This window comes from Kogia breviceps, chromosome 1 (genome assembly GCF_026419965.1).
Source record: "Kogia breviceps isolate mKogBre1 chromosome 1, mKogBre1 haplotype 1, whole genome shotgun sequence".
Lineage (NCBI taxonomy): Eukaryota > Metazoa > Chordata > Mammalia > Artiodactyla > Physeteridae > Kogia > Kogia breviceps.
In genome coordinates this window covers 128,356,230-128,375,772 of record NC_081310.1, presented here as the reverse complement: position 1 = coordinate 128,375,772, position 19,543 = coordinate 128,356,230, and the positions used below count along the sequence as shown (strand labels likewise).

The window sequence follows — 19,543 nt, the reverse complement described above, 5'->3', positions numbered from 1 at the left end:
GTACCACAAAAAACAAAAAAAGACAACCCTCAGAACGGGAGAAAGTATTTGCAAATGAATCACTGGACAAAAGATTAATCTCCAAAATATATAAACAGCTCATGCAGTTCCATATTAAAAAAAAAACCTAATCCAAAAATGGGCAGAAGACCTAAATAGACATTTCTCCAAAAAAGACAGACCAATGATCAAGAAACACATGAAAAGCTGCTCAACATCACTAATTATTAGAGAAATGCTAAGCAAAACTACAGTGAGGTATCACCTCACACCAGTTAGATTGGGCATCATCAGAATATCTACAAGCAACAAATGCTGGAGAGGGTGTGGAGAAAAGGGAACCCTCTTTCACTGTTGATGGGAATGTAAATTGATACAGCCACTATGGAGAATAGTATGGAGTTTCCTTAAAGAACTAAAAATAGAATTACCATATGACCTAGGAATCCCACTACTGGGCATATACCCAGAGAAAACCAAAATTCAGAAAGACAGATGCACATGCAACACTATTTACAATAGCCAGGTCTTGGAAACAACCTAAATGCCCATTGACTGACAAATGGATAAAGAAGATGTGGTACAGATATACAATGGAATATTACTCAGCCTTAAAAAGAATGAAATTGGGTCATTTGTAGAGACGTGGATGAATCTAGAGACTGTCATACAGAGTGAAGTAAGTCAAAGGGAAAAATAAATATCGTATATTAACGCATATATGTGGAATCTAGAAAATTGTACAGATGAACTAGTTTGCAGGGCAGAAATTGAGACACAGAAGTAGAGGAAAAATTTATGGACACCAAGGGGAGAAAGCGGCAGGGGGTGGGGGTTGTGGTGTGATGAATTGGGAGACTGGGATTGACATGTATACACTGATGTGTATAAAGTGGATGACTAATATGAAAATAAATAAGTAAACATTAAAAAAATTCAATGTTTCAGTATTTTTTAGATGTGCTATATCATTGTTCCAAGGGAAATGATCTAAATTTCCTCATTATGAAAATAGAAAAAGAGCAAAATAAAGCCAAAGAAAGTAGAGGAAAAGGGAAAAGATAAGAACAGGAATTTATGAAACTGAAAATGGAAAAAATGATAGAGAAAATCAATGAAAACAAAAGGTGGTTCTTTCAAAAAGATAAAAAATTAGAGTCCTTTTTCCAGACTGACCAAAAAAGAGAAGGCAAATTACCAATATCAGGAATGAAGGAGGGGATATAACTACAGATGCTACAGACATTTAAAGGCTAATAAGGGGATTTTAGAAACAACTTTATGCACGTGAATTTGACAACTTAGTTGAAATAGATCATTTCTTGAAAGACAAAACTACCAATATTCATTGAAGATGATATAGATAACTGAACAGTATGATATCTATTGAAGAAATTGAATTAGTATTTGTGGCCTTCCATAAACGAATTACTGGCCAAATCGTTTTCCTGACAAATACTATCAAAAATTTCAGGAAGAGGTGATACCAGTTCCCTACAGTCTCTTCCAGAAAATAAAAAACATTACTTCCCAATTTATTTTATGCAGCCATTTTTAACCTGATATCAAAATCATGCAAAGACAGTACATAAAAATAAAACTTCACAACAGTATATCTTGTCAACTTATATAAATCTTCAATTAAATATTTGTGAATTAAATCTAGCAACATATAAAAAGATTAGTACACCAAGAACAAGAGGTGTTTATCCTGGGAATTCAAGGCTGGTTTAATGTTTGAGAATTAATTGGTAAGTGTAATACACCATATTAGCAGACTAAAGAAGTAAAACCATATGATCATATCAACAGTTACTGAAAAAGTATTCGATAAAATTCAACATCCCTGTAATATATAAAAACACTGAACTAACTAGGAATACAAGGAAACTTCTTTATCTCAATAAGGGGCATCTACAAAAAATTTCTACAGCTGACATAATGATGAGAAAGTGAACCATTTCTTCCTAAGATTGGGAATAAGGCAAGGATCTTCACTTTCACCACTTGTTTAATGTACTACTGGAAGTCCTAGCCAGCACAGTATGTCAAGAAAAGTAAATAGACAACACAGGGATTAAAGAGGAAAAAATAAAACAAACTGTTTGAGGATGACATGATTTTCTGCATAGAAAATCCCAAGAAATCTACAAAAAGAAAAAGATTCCTAAATATAATAAGTGAGTTTAGCAAGGTGGCAGTATACAAGGTTAGCATATAAAAATAAGTTATATTTCTATATACTAGCAATGAACAATTGTAAACATCTTTTAAAGCACCATTTACAATAGCTCCAATTTTAAAATAATAAATGCTTAAGTATAAGTCTAACAAAGTATGTATGGGATCTGTATGATGAAAACTAAAACACTGATGAAAGAAATCAAAGATGATTGAAAATGAATCAAAAAATGAAATATATAATATGATCATGGATTGAAAGACTCAGTATAGTTATCATTTCTCTCAATAAACATAATCTCAATAAGTCCTAGCAAGATTATTTTTGTAGAAATAGACAGACTTTTAAAATTTATATGGAAAAGCTAAGAAACTATAAGAGCCAAAACAATTTAGAAAAAAAAAGTTGAAAGATTTATACAATCAGATTTAAGACTTACTAAAAAGCCACAGTAACCAACACAGTACTCTATTGATGAAAAAGAATTGACACATAAGTAGATCAGTTTTCAACATTGAAAATTTTCAATTTTCAACATTTCAAAATTTCAAACTTTTCAACATTGAAAATCCAGAGTAGACCCACATAGATATGGTTAACTGATTTTTGACAAAGGTGCAAAAGCAATTCAATTGTAAATAGAAATATAAATTGTGGTAAATCCATACAATGGAATACTATTCAATAAAAAATTAGTAAGCTCTTAAAACACACAACATGGATGAACCTCAGTTAGTTATGCTGTGCTAAATGAAAGAAGCCAGTCTTAAATAGGTGAATCCATTTATAAAAGGTATGAATCCATCTTGGGAAAGGCAAAACTATTACTGTAAAACCTTTATTTGAATAGCAGTGGTCATGGTCATATCATTTGCCCTCCACATGGAACAAATACATTATTTACATATAAAATATGCTTCCATGTTTTTCTTTTCTTTAACCTTCAAACTCTAAAGTACATAGTTCTACTTGGCCACAAGATGACTGTAAGCATAAATGTGGACAATGAAATTGCATGGCTATAAGGTGACCATCTGAATGAAAACATTCTCATAGCAGAATCTCAGACTCTGGACAGTGTGTCCAAGAACCATTCCCACCTCTTACCATCCTTTTATCCCTACTTCCCCACCGTTGTTTGAAAAAATCTTTACTTGTGGTAATTATTGTCAGTACAAAGGAGCCTTGATAAAGAGGCAGAAGACATAGGTGACTTTGCACAAGTCACTTAATATTTATGTTTGTTTTCTCATCTTAAAATAAGGATAATAATACCTGTCCTTACTTCATTTGTAAAGATCTGATGAATCCGTTGAAACCATTTTATGTGTTATAAAATGCTTTGTAAATGTAAGGTATCATTACTATTATTAAACATAAGAAATAAGCCAGTATTTTGTGATATCTTATGGCAATCAAAGGAGGTTCAACTCTGAAAATTATTACCATTTCTAAAATTAATGCAGAATGAAAAATAAGGACTTGATAACTTCAAAGTTGATTCTAGTTTTATTATCATACACTATTTAAACTATTAATAGGATATAAGATATGTAATTACAGCAAATTTTTGGGTACATGGCTAGATATCTTAGTACAAATTCAAGTTCTGAAAATACCATCAGTAAGGATAGCAAGCAATATACTTCTTAACATTAATTTGAATTATGAAAGAATTCAGTTTTAGTTAAAGCTGTAGTTGTTTCTTTCTAGCAGTAGATGCCAGTAGAGTTCTTTTTAATAAAAATCAAATTGCCTAAGTACTTCGATAGCAACAGTTTCCTGGTCACAATACCATATATAGAAACATTGCTGTAAGGACTAAAGATTCTACTTTCTCTAAGGACTTTGTAACAGATAAAAAACAGTTTTATTGAAGAAAAATGCATAAATTTTAAATGTAGTGTTTCCCAGGTCTTCGTCTAGTGAAGATTACTTTCTTCTTCTTGATATAATAATTTTGTTATAAAGCTTATACATTGCTTTAAATAAATTAATCTTCGTGTTCTAATTAGAAATCTGGAATATCTGTATGAAACTCAAGCAACATTGGATATAAGTCTGGCTAGACATGTGTTAAAAACGAACATCGTGGGGCTGAAATGTTAGAATTAGCTTGTACTTTTGGCAAGGGAATGCCATGAGTGTAATATTTTGGGGAGGTTAATATGTCAGAGATGAGTGATTGAAAGGAGTGACTGGAAGCAGAGAAAACAAGTTATTTTAGAAATCCACATTTTCACTAATAAAAATGAAACTCAAAGAATGAATAAAATTTAGTAACTGACTGACGTAGAGAAAAAAGTTAAGTGACATTACTTCTATTGCTGTTGTCTCTATATATGAACAACTAACTAGGTGGTCGTTGGATAATTTACAAATATAATCCTATCATAAATAAAATTAAAATATTTTCAACTGTTTGATTCTACTTAGACCTTTAATTTATTAAAACTGAATACTTCAACATATATTTATTGAGTATTAACTAGCACATGCATTGCATTTATGAATTCAAGTAATTCACAATTTGAGACATAAGTTTATAAATAGAAAATTTTTAACATAAAATTATAAGATCATTGGAAACAGTGGAGAGAGCAGTTTATTTTTCTAGGAAGTATGTGGGAAACTTCAGTGAAGATGTGACATTTTTGGTGAGCCTTGAGGATGAATAGAATTTATCCCAAGAGAACAAGTCAAAGAATTCAGGAATTTTATGCACTTATGCCCATACAAAGACAGTTCATCCTCTGTAGATGTTTATTGAAGACTGCAGACACCTGTTCAGGGTCTGTTTTGTATGAAGTCGGATGTTAATAAAGAAATTATTATTATATACACACATATTTATCAGAAAGCTACAATTTAAGAAGTTTGGTGTTGTAGATACTGTTGCCTGTTTGTTTAGATTGATCTAATTTTATTATACAGAATAAAATGTACACAAATGAGCTGTTATTTGGCAAAATTCATGAGTCAGTGTTTCCTCTGTGTGTGTGTGTTGTGTCCTAATTTGATTACATTATTATTCCTATTTATTCTATTTGTCATTATTGTTTCTATTCTGTTTGTTAAGCAGTATGCACGAAATCTTGATTAAGACTTTTTTTAGATAGATTTTTTAAAATATCCTTCCTTCCTTCTTTCCCTCCTTCCTTCTTTCCTCCCTCCCTCCCTGCCTTCCTTTTTTTCTTCCTTCTTTCTTTCCTTTGTTTAAAGCTTCCAAAGAGAAAACCACACAAATTTCTCATCCTTTAATAAGTGTCAGAAGGCAAGTACTCAGAATCATTGTTAAATGTCACAGGTTACTTTTTTCATGCAAATGGACAGTTTACTTTTAACCAAAGGAGCTGTTTCCAAGTGAGACCCCTAAATCAGGGATCAGGTAAGCAGTAGTCCTCAGTGTAAAGTTTTAAAATTAACATGTCTCAGTCAACTAGAAGGATTTTTTTTCCTCTCAGTTGAAATTTCTGGCTATGGCTGATTTTATATAATTTTAAATCTTATATATTTTTTTCAAATTTTAGAATGTTTGAAAATGTACTGCTGATACGCACTTGTCAGCAGATTATGTTTGGTAAGCAATAGTGACACACTAAGTTTTTATAGTTTTTGTATATGTTAGACTTAAGTCAGTGAGTTAGCAACATTGAGTTTTTTTAAGTGCTAGTTCAGATTTTTTTCATTAAAATTTATGTGTTAAAATTTGTTTTGCAAGTGTTTTGTGATAACCAGCTTTCAGTGAAAAGTTTACTATTTATAAGGATTCATAAAATCTATACTAATCTGTATTAGCTGATTTCCTGGATAAAACACAACTTTTTCAACATATTATATTTGGAGAGTGGTTTGGCCTTCAGTTGTTTGTATAGGGTCGTAATACACGTTTAACTACTTTTCCTTTTTTAAAAAAATTTTTTCAGCCTACTATCCATATGTAAAGCTTTATTAATGTTCTCATTAACGTATGTATTAATATTAAAACACTCTTAAACATAGCCTTTTAGGATGATATTGCAAGTCTTTAAAATCTTCATCTCTAGTTGAGATGAACAGTTTTGCTAAGAAAGGCTCAGTAATGTGCTGTTTTATATTAACAGGAAACAGAACAGCAGTAGTGGTTTGAAAACACTGCAAACAGGAAGTTTGATACATGCATAGCTCTTGGCTTCTGTGTAAGAAGTTGTTGAGCTCCTTCTGGAAATATTTTCAGTTATTTTAAATTAAGTGTAAATACACATGAATGGCAGCTTATAGAGAACTACCCTGTAATCAGTATACAGGTACAACTGCTCTTCAGAAATTGGAAGGTTTTGCTAGCCGATTATTTCATAGACACTCCAAAGGTACTGCACATGATCAGAAAACAACTCTGGAAAATGACAGCCTTCATTTCTCTGAACATACTGCCTTATGGGACAGATCAAGTAAGTTTTTTTTTTTTTTTTTTTTTATGATACATTGTAACTAGAAACTAAAATGCTAATTGGAGTTTTAGAATCAAGCACAGAACTGTTGGGGGGGGGGTGTCTTTTTATGATTTGCCCAAGGATATTTTGCAAGGTAAAGTTGAAAAAAAAATTACAAAAACTTGATTATAAGTTGAGCAGAATCACATAGCTCATGGTTTTGTTTTAAATGCGATTAGTTAAGTTGAATATCAGTGGGAAAATTTTCTACAAAATTCTTACATCCTTTTTAGTGTATGTTTTAAAAAATTTTTTTTTAATTTTTTTTGTTCTTAAGTGAAATGCCTACATTTAAGAAAAATAATCATTTTATTTTAAAAAATATTTTGGATTTATAAGCCTTAAAATTCAAAAGGGGCAAAAGGACTCTTGAATTTATAATTAAATTTTTGTTATGTTTGTCATATTTTATTTTTAAATGAATGTGTGAAAGTTACTTGAGTTTAACAAGCAGGATTATAATATGAAAGCATAGTATGATTATTCTACGTGAAATCTTATATTTATAATATTATAAATATCAGAAGCTTTCATATGGGGGGGGGAACTTGTTTATGCATGCATCACATTCTTTCCAGGCATGGTAAAATGTTTGGACTTACTGCTTTGCTGAAATGGTGATACGCAATGATTTTTTGTGACATGCACTTTTTAAAGGCTACATTTCACATATAAACAATACCAGTTCCTTCATTCCACATCTCATCTTGGACCCTCCCCAAAGTATTTTTGTTATTCTGATTAAAGGAACAATAGAATTACTCTTGGTACTTTTTAGTGTGTTTGATCACCAAATAGCACTGTTTTGCCTCTTTCTGTTTACATACTCCATAGCAGTTAAGGAAGAAAACTCAGCTAAAAGAAAAGCAACAAAAAACCAAGAATGGCTTACAAAACTGACTCTTTTGTTTATATAGTACCTTCATAGTTCCACAGAAGTTTATTTGAATTTTTTTTTATTGCAACAGAATTTTTTACCTTCCTCAAGCTATTTTAGGGAGAAAGTAAAGAACATATATTTGTACAATTTTTTTTTACTTTATAGGTTTTGATTATTTATAATTAATCCTTACTATATAGCAAGTTGATGGATGAGGAATCTCAAATATCTTCAAGGTAATGAACTGTTGAGTATTGAAATAATAGTATATTATTAAAATTTACCATGCAACAAAAGTTTGTTATTCATTTTACTTGCCCTATTCTGTTAAATTGCAGTCTCCTAAGCCCTTTTGGAAATCACTTTTATGCATTTCAAGGACCTTTTAATTAACATTCAATGAGGAATGAGGACAGTACTGAATTAGTACACTAATCCCTGTTTCTGCAAATAGTGGGTGTTTAGTAAATGTATCTCGAATGAATATCATGAGCTTTTAATATTAAAAAGTTATGTTTGAAGTATACTCTCACCATTTTTAAATGTGTGGGGCTTGTAACATTTTCTGAGACACATTTTAAAATCTAGCAATTGAAGATAATATCATGAGCTATGATTTCTTTTGGAAAAAACAGACTGATAAAATGCTGTTAACATTTTTCTTTATGGTGATGTCACAAAATAAAATAAATAGAATCATAGTGCACAGTGAAATTAGGTGCAAACCTTGTAGCCATTCAAATAATAGGTATGATATACGAAATGCTTAAAGAGTAACTGAATGTTCATGAATCAAGCATTCTTTCACTTTCTCTTTCATATCCTCAAATATAGAAATAGACACAATACTTTTATATATGTAGTGATGAGAATGGTAAGCATGGAGTTCTAGTTTCTCATTATGGAATGTGTTGATATAGAGGAGAAAATATGGATACAACAGAAACAGAGGAATCCTTTTGTTTCAAAATTCCAAGGTTTATTTTCATGATGAAAACACAGATTTTTATTCATTTATAATGTGAGTTATGGAAAGAGTTTTGACAGTATGAAGTTTTTGTACAAACCACATTCTTCAAAGCTACTTAAAGCAGTTTACTTGCATGACTTGTTTGACAAGGAAAAGGAATGTAATATCTCCTGATGATAAGCTCTCTGAGTATGCTTGTTCCAAAAGTGTGATTTAAGAAATCAGCTAAGCACAGAAACTACATGTAATTTTGTAAAAATTAGGTTTGTGAACTATTGAGTAAAGATTAATTACCAATCTAGGCATGTATGAAATGTAAGAATTTTAATCCACGTTTCTTTATTCTCCAGTGACATTAAATATAGGAAGAAATACAAAATAAAGGCCACACAGTGGTTTCCAGGTGCCTTAAATGTTTTATCTTTTACTACTAAATTAAGTGACAGGAATTCCTGTTTGATAACATAAATATTTAACAGCTGATTCCATGCACATATAAGTGCTTGAAGTTCACAACAAAAACATGAAGGAATTCTTTTTATTCTGACTCAGAATGAATGGGAGTATTGACATTCTTTGAGTTCTCTTTCTAGCAAATGTATTTTGGTTAGCTTTTAAATCTTTCTTTGATCATAAATGGTGTGTTGAGTTATATAATGCTGAACTTAATGGAAGTTTTGCACATTTTAAATCTTGGACTTTATACATTTAATGTGTAATTACAATATTTTAAGGACTGAATAGACAAATACCATCAAATGCTTTACCTATTCTCCTTTCCCATGAATTGACAGGCTATTTCTATGGCAGATACAAATCCATAATAGTAATGCTTAGATTGAAATACTATATTGAACAAATGAACAATTTTGAATATGGATTTTTTTAGGTAGAATCAGAGCTAAAGTGGTTGTAATAAACCACTTTATCTAGTTAGTTTTACCTTTCCAAAGCTCATACAGTCTTTAAGGCAGTACACTCCCATGCTTATTTCTTAGTCCACTAAATCTGTATCATTGTAACTTCTAAGCTAAAAGACTGCCTACATTATCTTTTTTTAAAAAAATTTTATTGGAGTATAGTTGATTTACAATTTTGTGTTAGTTTCACATGTACAACAAAGTGAATCAGTTATACATATACATATATCCAGTCTAAGAATCAATATTGTGAAAATGACTATACTACCCAAAGCAATCTGCAGATTCAATGCAATCCTTATCAAATTACCAATGGCATTTTTCACAGAGTTAGAACAAAAAATTTTACAATTTGAATGGAAACACAAAAGACCACGAATAGCCAAAGCAATCTTAAGAAAGAAAAACGGAGCTGGATGAATCAGCCTCCCTGACTTCAGACTATACTACAAAGTTACGGTCATCAAAACAGTATGGTACTGGCACAAAAACAGAAATATAGATCAGTGGAATAAGATAGAAAGTGCAGAGATAAACCCACGCACCTATGGTCACCTAATCTATGACAAAGGGGTCAAGAGTATACAATGAAGAGCCTAAAGAATTTTAACTAGTATAATACAGGAAAAGTTAACTTGCTTATTCTACTACAGGGAAATGTATTTAGCTACTATACATCTTCTGTTGGAGCTGGACACTTAGTTAGAATTAGCACTTTTATTCAGGACCTTTTTTTTTTAATTGAAGGGTAGTTGATTTACAATATTTTTGTGTTAATTTCAGGTGTACAGCATAGTGATTCAATATTTTTGCAGATTCTATTCCATTATAAGCTTATTTCAAGATAATGGATATAATTCCCTGTGCTATACTTTAAATCCTTATAGTAGTCTGTATTGCATTGGCCAAAAAGTTCATTTGCATTTTTCCATAAGCTCTTACAGAAAAACCAGAACAAACTTTTTGGCCAACCCAATATATGTTAATCCCATATTCCTAATTTGTCCTCCACCCCTTCCCTCTCCCCTTTAGTAACCACCAGTTTGTTTTCTATGTCTATGAGTCTGTTTCCATTTCTGTCTGAGTCAAATTTGTCTTTCTCTAAGCATAATATTCTCTAGGTCCGTCCATGTTGCTGCAAATCGCAGTATTTCTTTTTTTTTCATGGCTGAGTATTATTTTATTGTGTGTATATATATATATATATATATATATATATATATATATATATATATATATATATATATATACCACTTCTTAACCCAGTTGTCTGTTGACGGACATTTGGGTTGCTTCCATGTCTTGGTTATTGTAAATAGTGCTGCTGTGAATGTTGGGGTGCATGTATCTTTTTGAATTATTGTTTTCATTTTTTCTGGATATATACCCAGGAGTGGAATTGATGGATCATATGGTAGTTCTATTTTTAGTTTTTAGAGGAACTGCCATACTGTTCTCCATAGTGGCTGCACCAAATTACATTCCCATCAACAGTTTATGAGACTTTCCTTTTCTCCACATCCTCTCCAACATTTGTTATTTGTAGATTTTTTTGATGACAGCCATTATGTCTTGTATGAGTTGATATCTCATTGTGGTTTTGATTTGAATTTCTCTTAGTAATTAGGGATGAGAGCTAACACTTTTGGTCACTATGTGAACATGGCAATGAATAGTCAGACAATGGAATCCCTTTATAACAACAGTGGTTATTTATGATGTTTCTTCTACCTGGAATTTCCTGTTCCTACTACTGCCAATGGTGAGATTTGCTCATACTTTAAGACTGCTCACATATTATCTTTGTAACAAAAACACCAAAGCATTCTTCTGTTCCTCTGTTCTTTATCCTTTTTAGAATTCATGATCTCTTCCTGTGTTCTCATATCATACTCAACTTCTATTACATTTTATTTTATAGTATTAAAGTTGTATTACATTAGTCCTCAAGTTACCTCTCTTCCCTATTTGACTTTGAACTCCTTGAAGGCATAGTATTTGTCAATTTATTTTGGTATTGCCAGCATAGTTCTCAATACATGTTGAGTTGTTTGTTAGATTAACATTAAATATCACTACAGTCTTACACTAACAAGCTTTCTCTCAATTTGTTCTATTATGATCTTTGCAATTTATTTTAAAGGCCTGTGGCCATTTACCAAAAACAGTGAAATGCTGGTCTGACCCTGGTAAATAAATATCACATTTCAGAGGCACTGAACACTTTTCAGTGTTACCTGTATATTTTTATCATGATTGTTTATAAGAATCTGAGTAATCAGCAGCCTTTATAGTGAAACTAAGAAACCGAGATATTAAATGATTTGAAATTAGAAAATGTTTCCCTGGAGTGTTTAACAATGCCAAGTACTATATCAAGTGTAATAATGAGAAGCTTGTACTTGCTTGTGTTTTACACGAATAGCCATACTACATGGTTAGAGAAGGAAGATTGAGTATATACTCTTGATAGTGTCTTGCTCAAATGTGGTCCCAGTCTAGTAGCATTAGCATCATCTGGGAGCCTGTAAAAAAGGAAGACTTTCAGGCCCCATCTAGACCTACTTAGTCTGAATCTGCATTTTAACAATATTACCCAGCTGATTCATATGCACATTAAAGTTTGAGAAGCCCTTTTTCCCTCATAACATTTTAATCTGATTACCAAATACTATGTCTTCATTGGAGAAAATTGGCAAACCATAGAAAAGAACAAACAAAAAAGTAAAAATCACACATAATCCCACCAAAAGATAATCACTATTAACCTTGTTCTATATATGGTCTATTTTGTGCATAGATACACAAATTTCCACTGGCCCTTAACTTTGCATCTCTCCATATAGTGTTTCATAACATTTTTCCTTTTTGTAAAGATTTGTTCTACAATATCTTTTAAGATGGCTGTTTTGTATTGTCATAAGGATGCACCACAATTTATTTAAACAGTCACTAGCCATCTAGATTGTTTTTAATTTTTTGCTATCATATTAAAAAAAACACTGTGATAAACATTCTTGTAGCTAAATCTTTGTGCATATCATTTAAAAAAATATTTTATAGGACAAATGTAGAGAACTGTTATAACCATTTTAAGCTTTTGTGTTAAATAAATAGTATCCCAGATATACACGTAATATATTCTCTTGGAGTTAAATTTGTTTCAATATTCAGAGAAGACATGTTTAAATTCCCTTGTATAATTTTCTGGCACAAAAAGCATGCTGTACTTTCTTATTATTAGTGTTTATCAAAAATTTTCCACTTTTCAAAATTGGTCAATTATTAGTAGCAAATGGTCTGAGAGACTTGTTTTAGTTGTTGAATAGAGCATTATCTTTGGTAATCAACATACTATAATCTGCTTGGGTTGGAGATTCAGTCATATTATAAAGTATATCCTCTAAATCTGATTCTGCAATATAGCGGTGACTCATACCACTTCACTCCCACATTTCCTGGGTGGAATATTGTCATATACACTATCACATGAAACATTTATTTACTATCTGCCAGGCATTGTTCTAAGCACATTGCATATATTAGTTTATGTAATCCTTTAAAAAACCCAATAAGATGGATACTATTATTATTCACATCTTTCAGATAAAGAGATTGAAACACATTGAGGTAAAGTAATTTCCTCAAGGTAACATAACTAATAGGTAAAATTTGAACCCAGGCATCTGGCTCCAAAGCCAGCACTCTTAATCACCATTCTGTGAAATCTTTCTATGTGTTTGTAAGAAAAACCGGTCTTTGGGTCCTATAGCAATGATTTCTTCCTGAGGTTTTCTGTTAGTTGCAGAGACCTAGTGCATATTATGAGGACCCAGAAGAATAACAGGCTGGTCAGAGAACTTTGAAAATAAAATGTCATCCAAAAAGAGCTAGTAATTTGAAACTGGAAGGGTGATGCATTTTCTGAGGGAGTGAATATTACTTGCAGGTCCTAAAACAATGGCTGGTTTTAGCTCTGGGGTCTGGTTATGGTTGTATAACAAGTGTAGCCCACTTGGGGTACATATTAGGTCTCGTCTTTGAAATATTCGAATTAATCACTGTACTCATCTGCTCAAATTATCAGGACTTCTAAATGGCAATTTTCTTGGGATCTTCTTGCAGTCCCCTTCAAGTATTGCTAAACTTCTGGGAGTTTACTCATTCCAGAGAAGCTAATCTTCTTTCCAAAGGTTAGATGAAGAAAGAGATGGGTATTTTGATTAGTATAGAGGCTAGTAATCTTATTTTCAGCTGCTATTGATTTTGCTAGTGCTACATAGTTCCACGGTTTAAACTGGTCCCAAAGAATTTGATGTATCTGTGCTCTTGATGTGATGCCACTGATACTTGTGGAGACCGGATTCTTAATGGGAGGATGTCTCCTTGTGGAGACACTGATTCTTTTTTTCTTATTTTGAGACACTGATTCTTTTTATTTTCATATTTTATTTTTTATTATTTTACAACAATCATTAAGAAATCTTTGTACCCCTTCATTAAAAAATTTTTCTTTTATTATTAATTTTTTTAACATTTTTATTGGAGTATAATTGCTTTATAATGGTGTGTTAGTTTCTGCTTTCTAACAAAGTGAATCATCTATACATACACATATATGTATAAATATGTATTAATTTTTATTAGAGTATAGTTGATGAGACACTGATTCTTAATGGGTGGATGATCCACCCTTTCCAGTGTTATACTCATTCAAAACTTATATCACAGATTTAGTTTCCTTAATTTATACTTATATGCTTAGTCATCCTGGCTTCATGCCAGGTTGAATGTGAGAAGGTGCTTTTGACTCATCCCCACACTGTACCAAAATTGGCCTTCCTTTCTTGAACATCTCTCCAGGGATAGCAAACTGGTTATCTGTGACCCAGATGTAAATCATAGATATGTTTTATTTAGTCCTAATGATATTTTAAAATAATTGAATGTGATACCATTATTTTATATGTAAATAAAAATATTGATTTTAAAACAAGATCTTTCATATTAATATCTGGACTTTCATATTTTTTTATAATTTTAATTTTTTTAATTTTTAGTTTTTTGGTTTTGTTGGGTCTTCATTGCTGCACACAGGCTTTCTCTAGTTGCGGCGAGCGGGAGCTACTCTTCATTGTGGTGCATGGGCTTCTCAATGCAGTGGCTTCTCTTGTGGAGCACGGTCTCTAGGTGTGAAGGCTTCAGTAGTTGTAGCACGGGCTCTAGGGCATGCGGGCTCAGTAGTTGTGGTGCACAGGCTTAGCTGCTCCGTGGCATCTGTGATCTTCCCGGACCAGGGATCGAACCCATGTCCCCTGCATTGGCAGGCAGATTCTTAACCACTGCACCACCAGGGAAGTCCCTGGACTTTTCATATTCTTGAGCCATTTGAAAAACTGATTTCAGTGGCCTCTTATTCCCATATGAGAACAAATGGGAATTTGCACTGAATAACTATTCTCTTTAGTCAGGGTTTATACTGTCTCATTTGCTGTAGCCTTCACTATTTTACTACTTCTGTTGTTTTACCTGCTTGTCCTCGGTAGGCACTTGAATTTGACCTACAGAGCCCCTAATATGAGCCTAAATCACTAGATTCTCCTTTATTCTTTGATAAAGCTTATTTAATGTGCCTTCTTACTCATGGGCCACAGATACTATCACTAAAATCCATAAGAAGTTCTCGTAATTCTGAACGTTAGAAAGAATGGGGTCTAGGTTTTGATCCCTCATTTTCAAATTCCTGTTTTATTTTTAATGCTGATCTACTTACCTCCTTCCCGTTCGTTAGCTCTCTTTACCATAGGGTATTGAGAGGAACAACCTTTACCAAGCTCCAAAGGGTTTTGTTAGATCATTCCCCCAATGTAATAGATGCCTACCAGCCTTAAGTTTACATAATTAAGTTGTCCACTGAAGTGATTCTTCCCACAGTAAAGAAGATCTGCCTCAGATTGACTCTACTTATATAGAGAAGCACTTGACAACTTTTTTAAAAAGAGAAATATAATTTACATGCCATAAGACTCACTCATTATAAGTGTACAATTCAGTGTTTATTAATAAACATACAGAGTTGTGCAGCCATTACTACAATTCAGTTTTAGAACATTTTCATCACCCCCAACAGTTCTTTTGTTCTCTTTTGCAATCAGTCCCCACCTCAGACAAACACGGATCTGTTTTCTATCCCTACAGATTTCCTTTTCTGGATATTTTATAAAAATGGAATCATACAATATATATAATCTATTGTTGCTGGCTTCTTGAACTTACAATAACATTTTTGAGGTTCACCCATGTTATAGAACATATCAATAGTTGGCTCTATTTTATTGCTGAATAGTACTATATTGTGTGGATGTAACATTTTTGTTTATCCAGTCAGCAACTGATGAACATTAGGATTGTTTCCAGTTTTTGGTTTATTTGGATAATGTTGCTCTATCTATCTGCATGCAAGACTGGGTGGACATATGCTTTTATTTCTCTTGAGTTGATGTCTAGGGGTAGAATAACTGGGTCATATGGTAAGTTTATGTTTATCTTTTTAAGAAATTTCCAAATTGTTTTCCTAAGTAGCTTAATATTTTATATTCCCATCAACAATGTAGGAGCGTTACAGTTTCTTCACATTCTTGTTAATACTTGGTATCATCAGTCTTTTTGATTTTAGCTATTATGGTGTGTGTGAATTGTTGTTTGTTTTTTGTGGGTTTTTTTTGCGGTACGTGGGCCTCTCACTGTTGTGGCCTCTCCCATTGCAGAGCACAGGCTCCGGATGCACAGGCTCAGTGGCCATGGCTCACGGGCCCAGCCGCTCTGTGGCATGTGTGATCATCCCGGACCGGGGCACGAACCCGTGTCCCCTGCATCAGCAGGTGGACTCTCAACCACTATGCCACCAGGGAAGCCCTGAATTGGTATTTAATTGTGGTTTGAGTTTGTATTTCCCTAATGATTCATGATGTTGAGCATATTTTCATGTTCTTATAAACCATTCATGTATCTACTTTGGAAAAATGTATTTTCAAATCTGTTGCCCACTTTCAAAATTGAGGGTTCTTTTCTTATTATTGTCAAGTCTTTAAAGTTCTTTATATATTCTGAACACAAGTTCTTTACCAAATAAATAATTTGCAAATATTTTCTCCCTATTGGTGGCTTGTATTATCTTCTTAAATGATATCCTTGAAGAGCAAAAGTTTGTAATTTTAATGAAGTCCAGTTTATCATTTTTTCCCTTGATGGATTGTACTTTTGGTGCCAAATCTTAAGAAATCTTTATCTAACCCAAGGTAATGGAGATTTTTATTCTATGCTTTCATCTAGAAATTAATTTTTTGTGTTGTTTTTTGTGAGCTATGGAGTGGAGTTCTTTTTTTTTTTTTTTTTTTTTTTTTTGTGGTACGCGGGCCTCTCACTGTTGTGGCCTCTCCCGTTGCGGAGCACAGGCTCCGGACGCACAGGCTCAGCGGCCATGGCTCACGGGCCCAGCCACTCCACGGCATGTGGGATCCTCCCGGACCGGGGCACGAACCCGTATCCCCTGCATCGGCAGGCGGACTCTCAACCACTGCGCCACCAGGGAAGCCCAAGGAGTTCTTTTTTTTAACTCATATAAATATCCAGTTTTTACTGCACCGTTTGTTGAAAAGACTTTTCTTTCTCCATTAATCATCTTGGCACCTTTTGTCAAAAATCAATTGACCATAATTGTAGGAGTTCACTTCTGAATTCTCAACTTTGTCCCATTGATCAATGTATGTCTATCCTATGCCAAAACCTCACTGTCTTGGTTATTGTAACTTTAAAAAAAGCTTTGAAATCAAGTAGTATATGTCCTTGAACTTTGTTCTTTCCAAAATTGTTTTGGCTATTCTGGGTCCTTTACATTTCATATAAATTTTAATCAGCCTGTCAGTTTTTAAAGAAAAGCCCACTGGGATTTTCATAGAGATTTTGTTGAATCTATAGATTAATTTGTGGAGACTCTTCTCTTAACAATATTGAGTCTTGAAGTCCATGAAAATGAAATAGCTTTCCATTTATTTCAATGTTCTTTAACTTCTCTGCAGTGTTTTCTGGTTTTTTGTTGTTGTTGTTTTTTGTTTTTTGTTTTAGTGAGCAAGTCTTGTTAAAATGGATTCCTAAGTATTTTTTTTTTCTGTTAATACCATTGTGAATGGAGCTGTTCTTTTAATTTCATTTTTGGATTGCTTGTCCCTAGTATATTAAAATGTTACTGATTTATATATATATTATGTTCTATGATGTTAACAAACTTACTTATTAGTTCTCGTAATTTATAGATTCCTTAGAATTTTATACATATAGAATCATGTCATCTGCAAAAAAGACAGTTTTATTTCTTTCTTATCAATTTATATGCCCTTAATATCTTTTTAAATATCTATTTTCTTACCTCATTGCACTGACTAGAACCTTTCATACAAAGTTGCAAAGAAGTGGTGAGTGTAGATATCCTTGCCTTATTCCCATTCTTAGGAAAAGCATTCCATTTTTCACCATTATATGTAATGTAAGCTATAGGGTCCCCCTCTCCACCTCACCCCCAAACTCACCCTTTATCAGCTTGAGGAAGTTCCCTTCCAGTCCTAGTTTGTTGAGAGGTTTTATCGCAGGTATTGGATTTTGTAGAATGCTTCTGCTACATATATTGAGATGTTTTTGTAGTTTTGTCTTTTATTCTATTAATATGGTGTATTCCATTAATTAATTTTCAATGTTGAACCAACCTTGCCTTCCTGGGATAAATCCTACATGGTCCTGGTGTATAATCCTTTTAATATACTGCTGAATTAGGTTTGCTAATATTTTAATGAAGATTTTTGTGTTGGAATGGATATTGATCTGTAATTTTCTTTTGATCTTTGTCAGTTTTGTCATCAGGCCTCATAGAATAAGCTGGGAAGTATTACATCCTTCTTTATATTCTAGAAAAGTTTATGTCGGATTGGTATTATATCTTTTAATGTTTCATAGAATTCTGCAGTGAAGCCATGTGGACCTGAGCTTCTCTTTGTGGGAAAAATTTTAATTACTGACTTAATATTTTTGTTTGTTTGTAAGTCTTTTCAGATTTTTTATTTCTTCTTGAGTTAGTTTTGGTAATTTGTGTCTTTCTCTGAACTTGTCCATTTCATCTAAGTTATATCATTTACGTAAAGTTGTTCATAGTATTCTCTTTTAATCCTTTTAATTTCTCTAGCATCAGTGGTTATGCCATCTTTTTATTCCTGACTTTGGTAATTAGTGTCTTCTCTGTTTTATTTTGTCTTGTTTTGTTTTGTCTTAATTTTGGTCAGTCTAGCTAAAGGTTTATCAGACTTTTGGTCTCTTCATTTTCTCTATTGTTTTTATGTTCCATTTCATTGAATTCTGCTGTGATCTTTTTGGCTTTGGTTTAATTTGCTCTTCTTTCTAAGTTTCTTAAGGTGGAAACTTAAATTATTGATTTGAGACCTTTCTTTTTTTCTAATACATGTGTTTAAAGTTTTGAATTGCCCTCTAAGCTATGCTTTATCTATATCCCATAAATACTGATTTCTTGTGGGGGGTTTTCATTCAGTTCAAAATATTTTCTAATTTCCTTTGGGATTTCTTTGTGATCTAAATCCAGATATTGGGATTTTGAAAATTTCTCTCTGTTGTCAATTCCTAGTTTAATTCTCCTATGATGAGTTCATTTTTTGAATGAATTTTCTATCCTTTCAAATTAATTTGAGATTTGTTACATTGCTTAGCATATGATTAGTATGGAGAATTTCCATGTGTACTTGAAAAGAATGTGTATTCTGCTGATGGTAGATGCTGTGTTTTATAAATGTCATTTTAATGATATTATATTCAAGTTTTCTGTAACCTATTGATTTTCTTTTTTCCATGAATTATTGAGAATACTGAAATTCTCAACTATAATTTTTGAATTATTTAGTTCTTTTTAAAAAATTCTTAATTAATTTATTTTTGGCTGCGTTGGGTCTTTGTTGCTGTGTGCAGGCTTTCTCTAGTTGTGGCGAGTGGGGGCTACTCTTCGTTGCAGTGTGTGGGCTTCTCATTGCCGTGGCTTCTCTTGTTGCAGAGTATGGGCTCTAG

The 19,543-nt window shown here is 32.5% G+C and overlaps 1 protein-coding gene across 3 annotated transcripts in view; it reads left to right on the top strand.

Annotated features, from left to right (window-relative positions):
- The window catches only part of PRKACB (protein kinase cAMP-activated catalytic subunit beta), a 138,684-nt gene that overhangs the window by 52,054 nt on the left and 67,087 nt on the right, over positions 1 to 19,543 (top strand). Inside the window, exon 2 of one of the 3 annotated variants that reach the window (XM_067043654.1) lies at positions 6,462 to 6,612. The exons of 1 other annotated variant lie outside the window; for it this stretch is intronic. In XM_067043654.1, the coding sequence (XP_066899755.1) occupies position 6,612 (1 nt within the window). In that variant the 5' untranslated portion in view covers positions 6,462 to 6,611. Of the gene's footprint in view, positions 1 to 6,413; positions 6,613 to 19,543 lie in introns of those variants that run through there. One more of the 3 variants, XM_059047542.2, reaches the window with a different exon arrangement.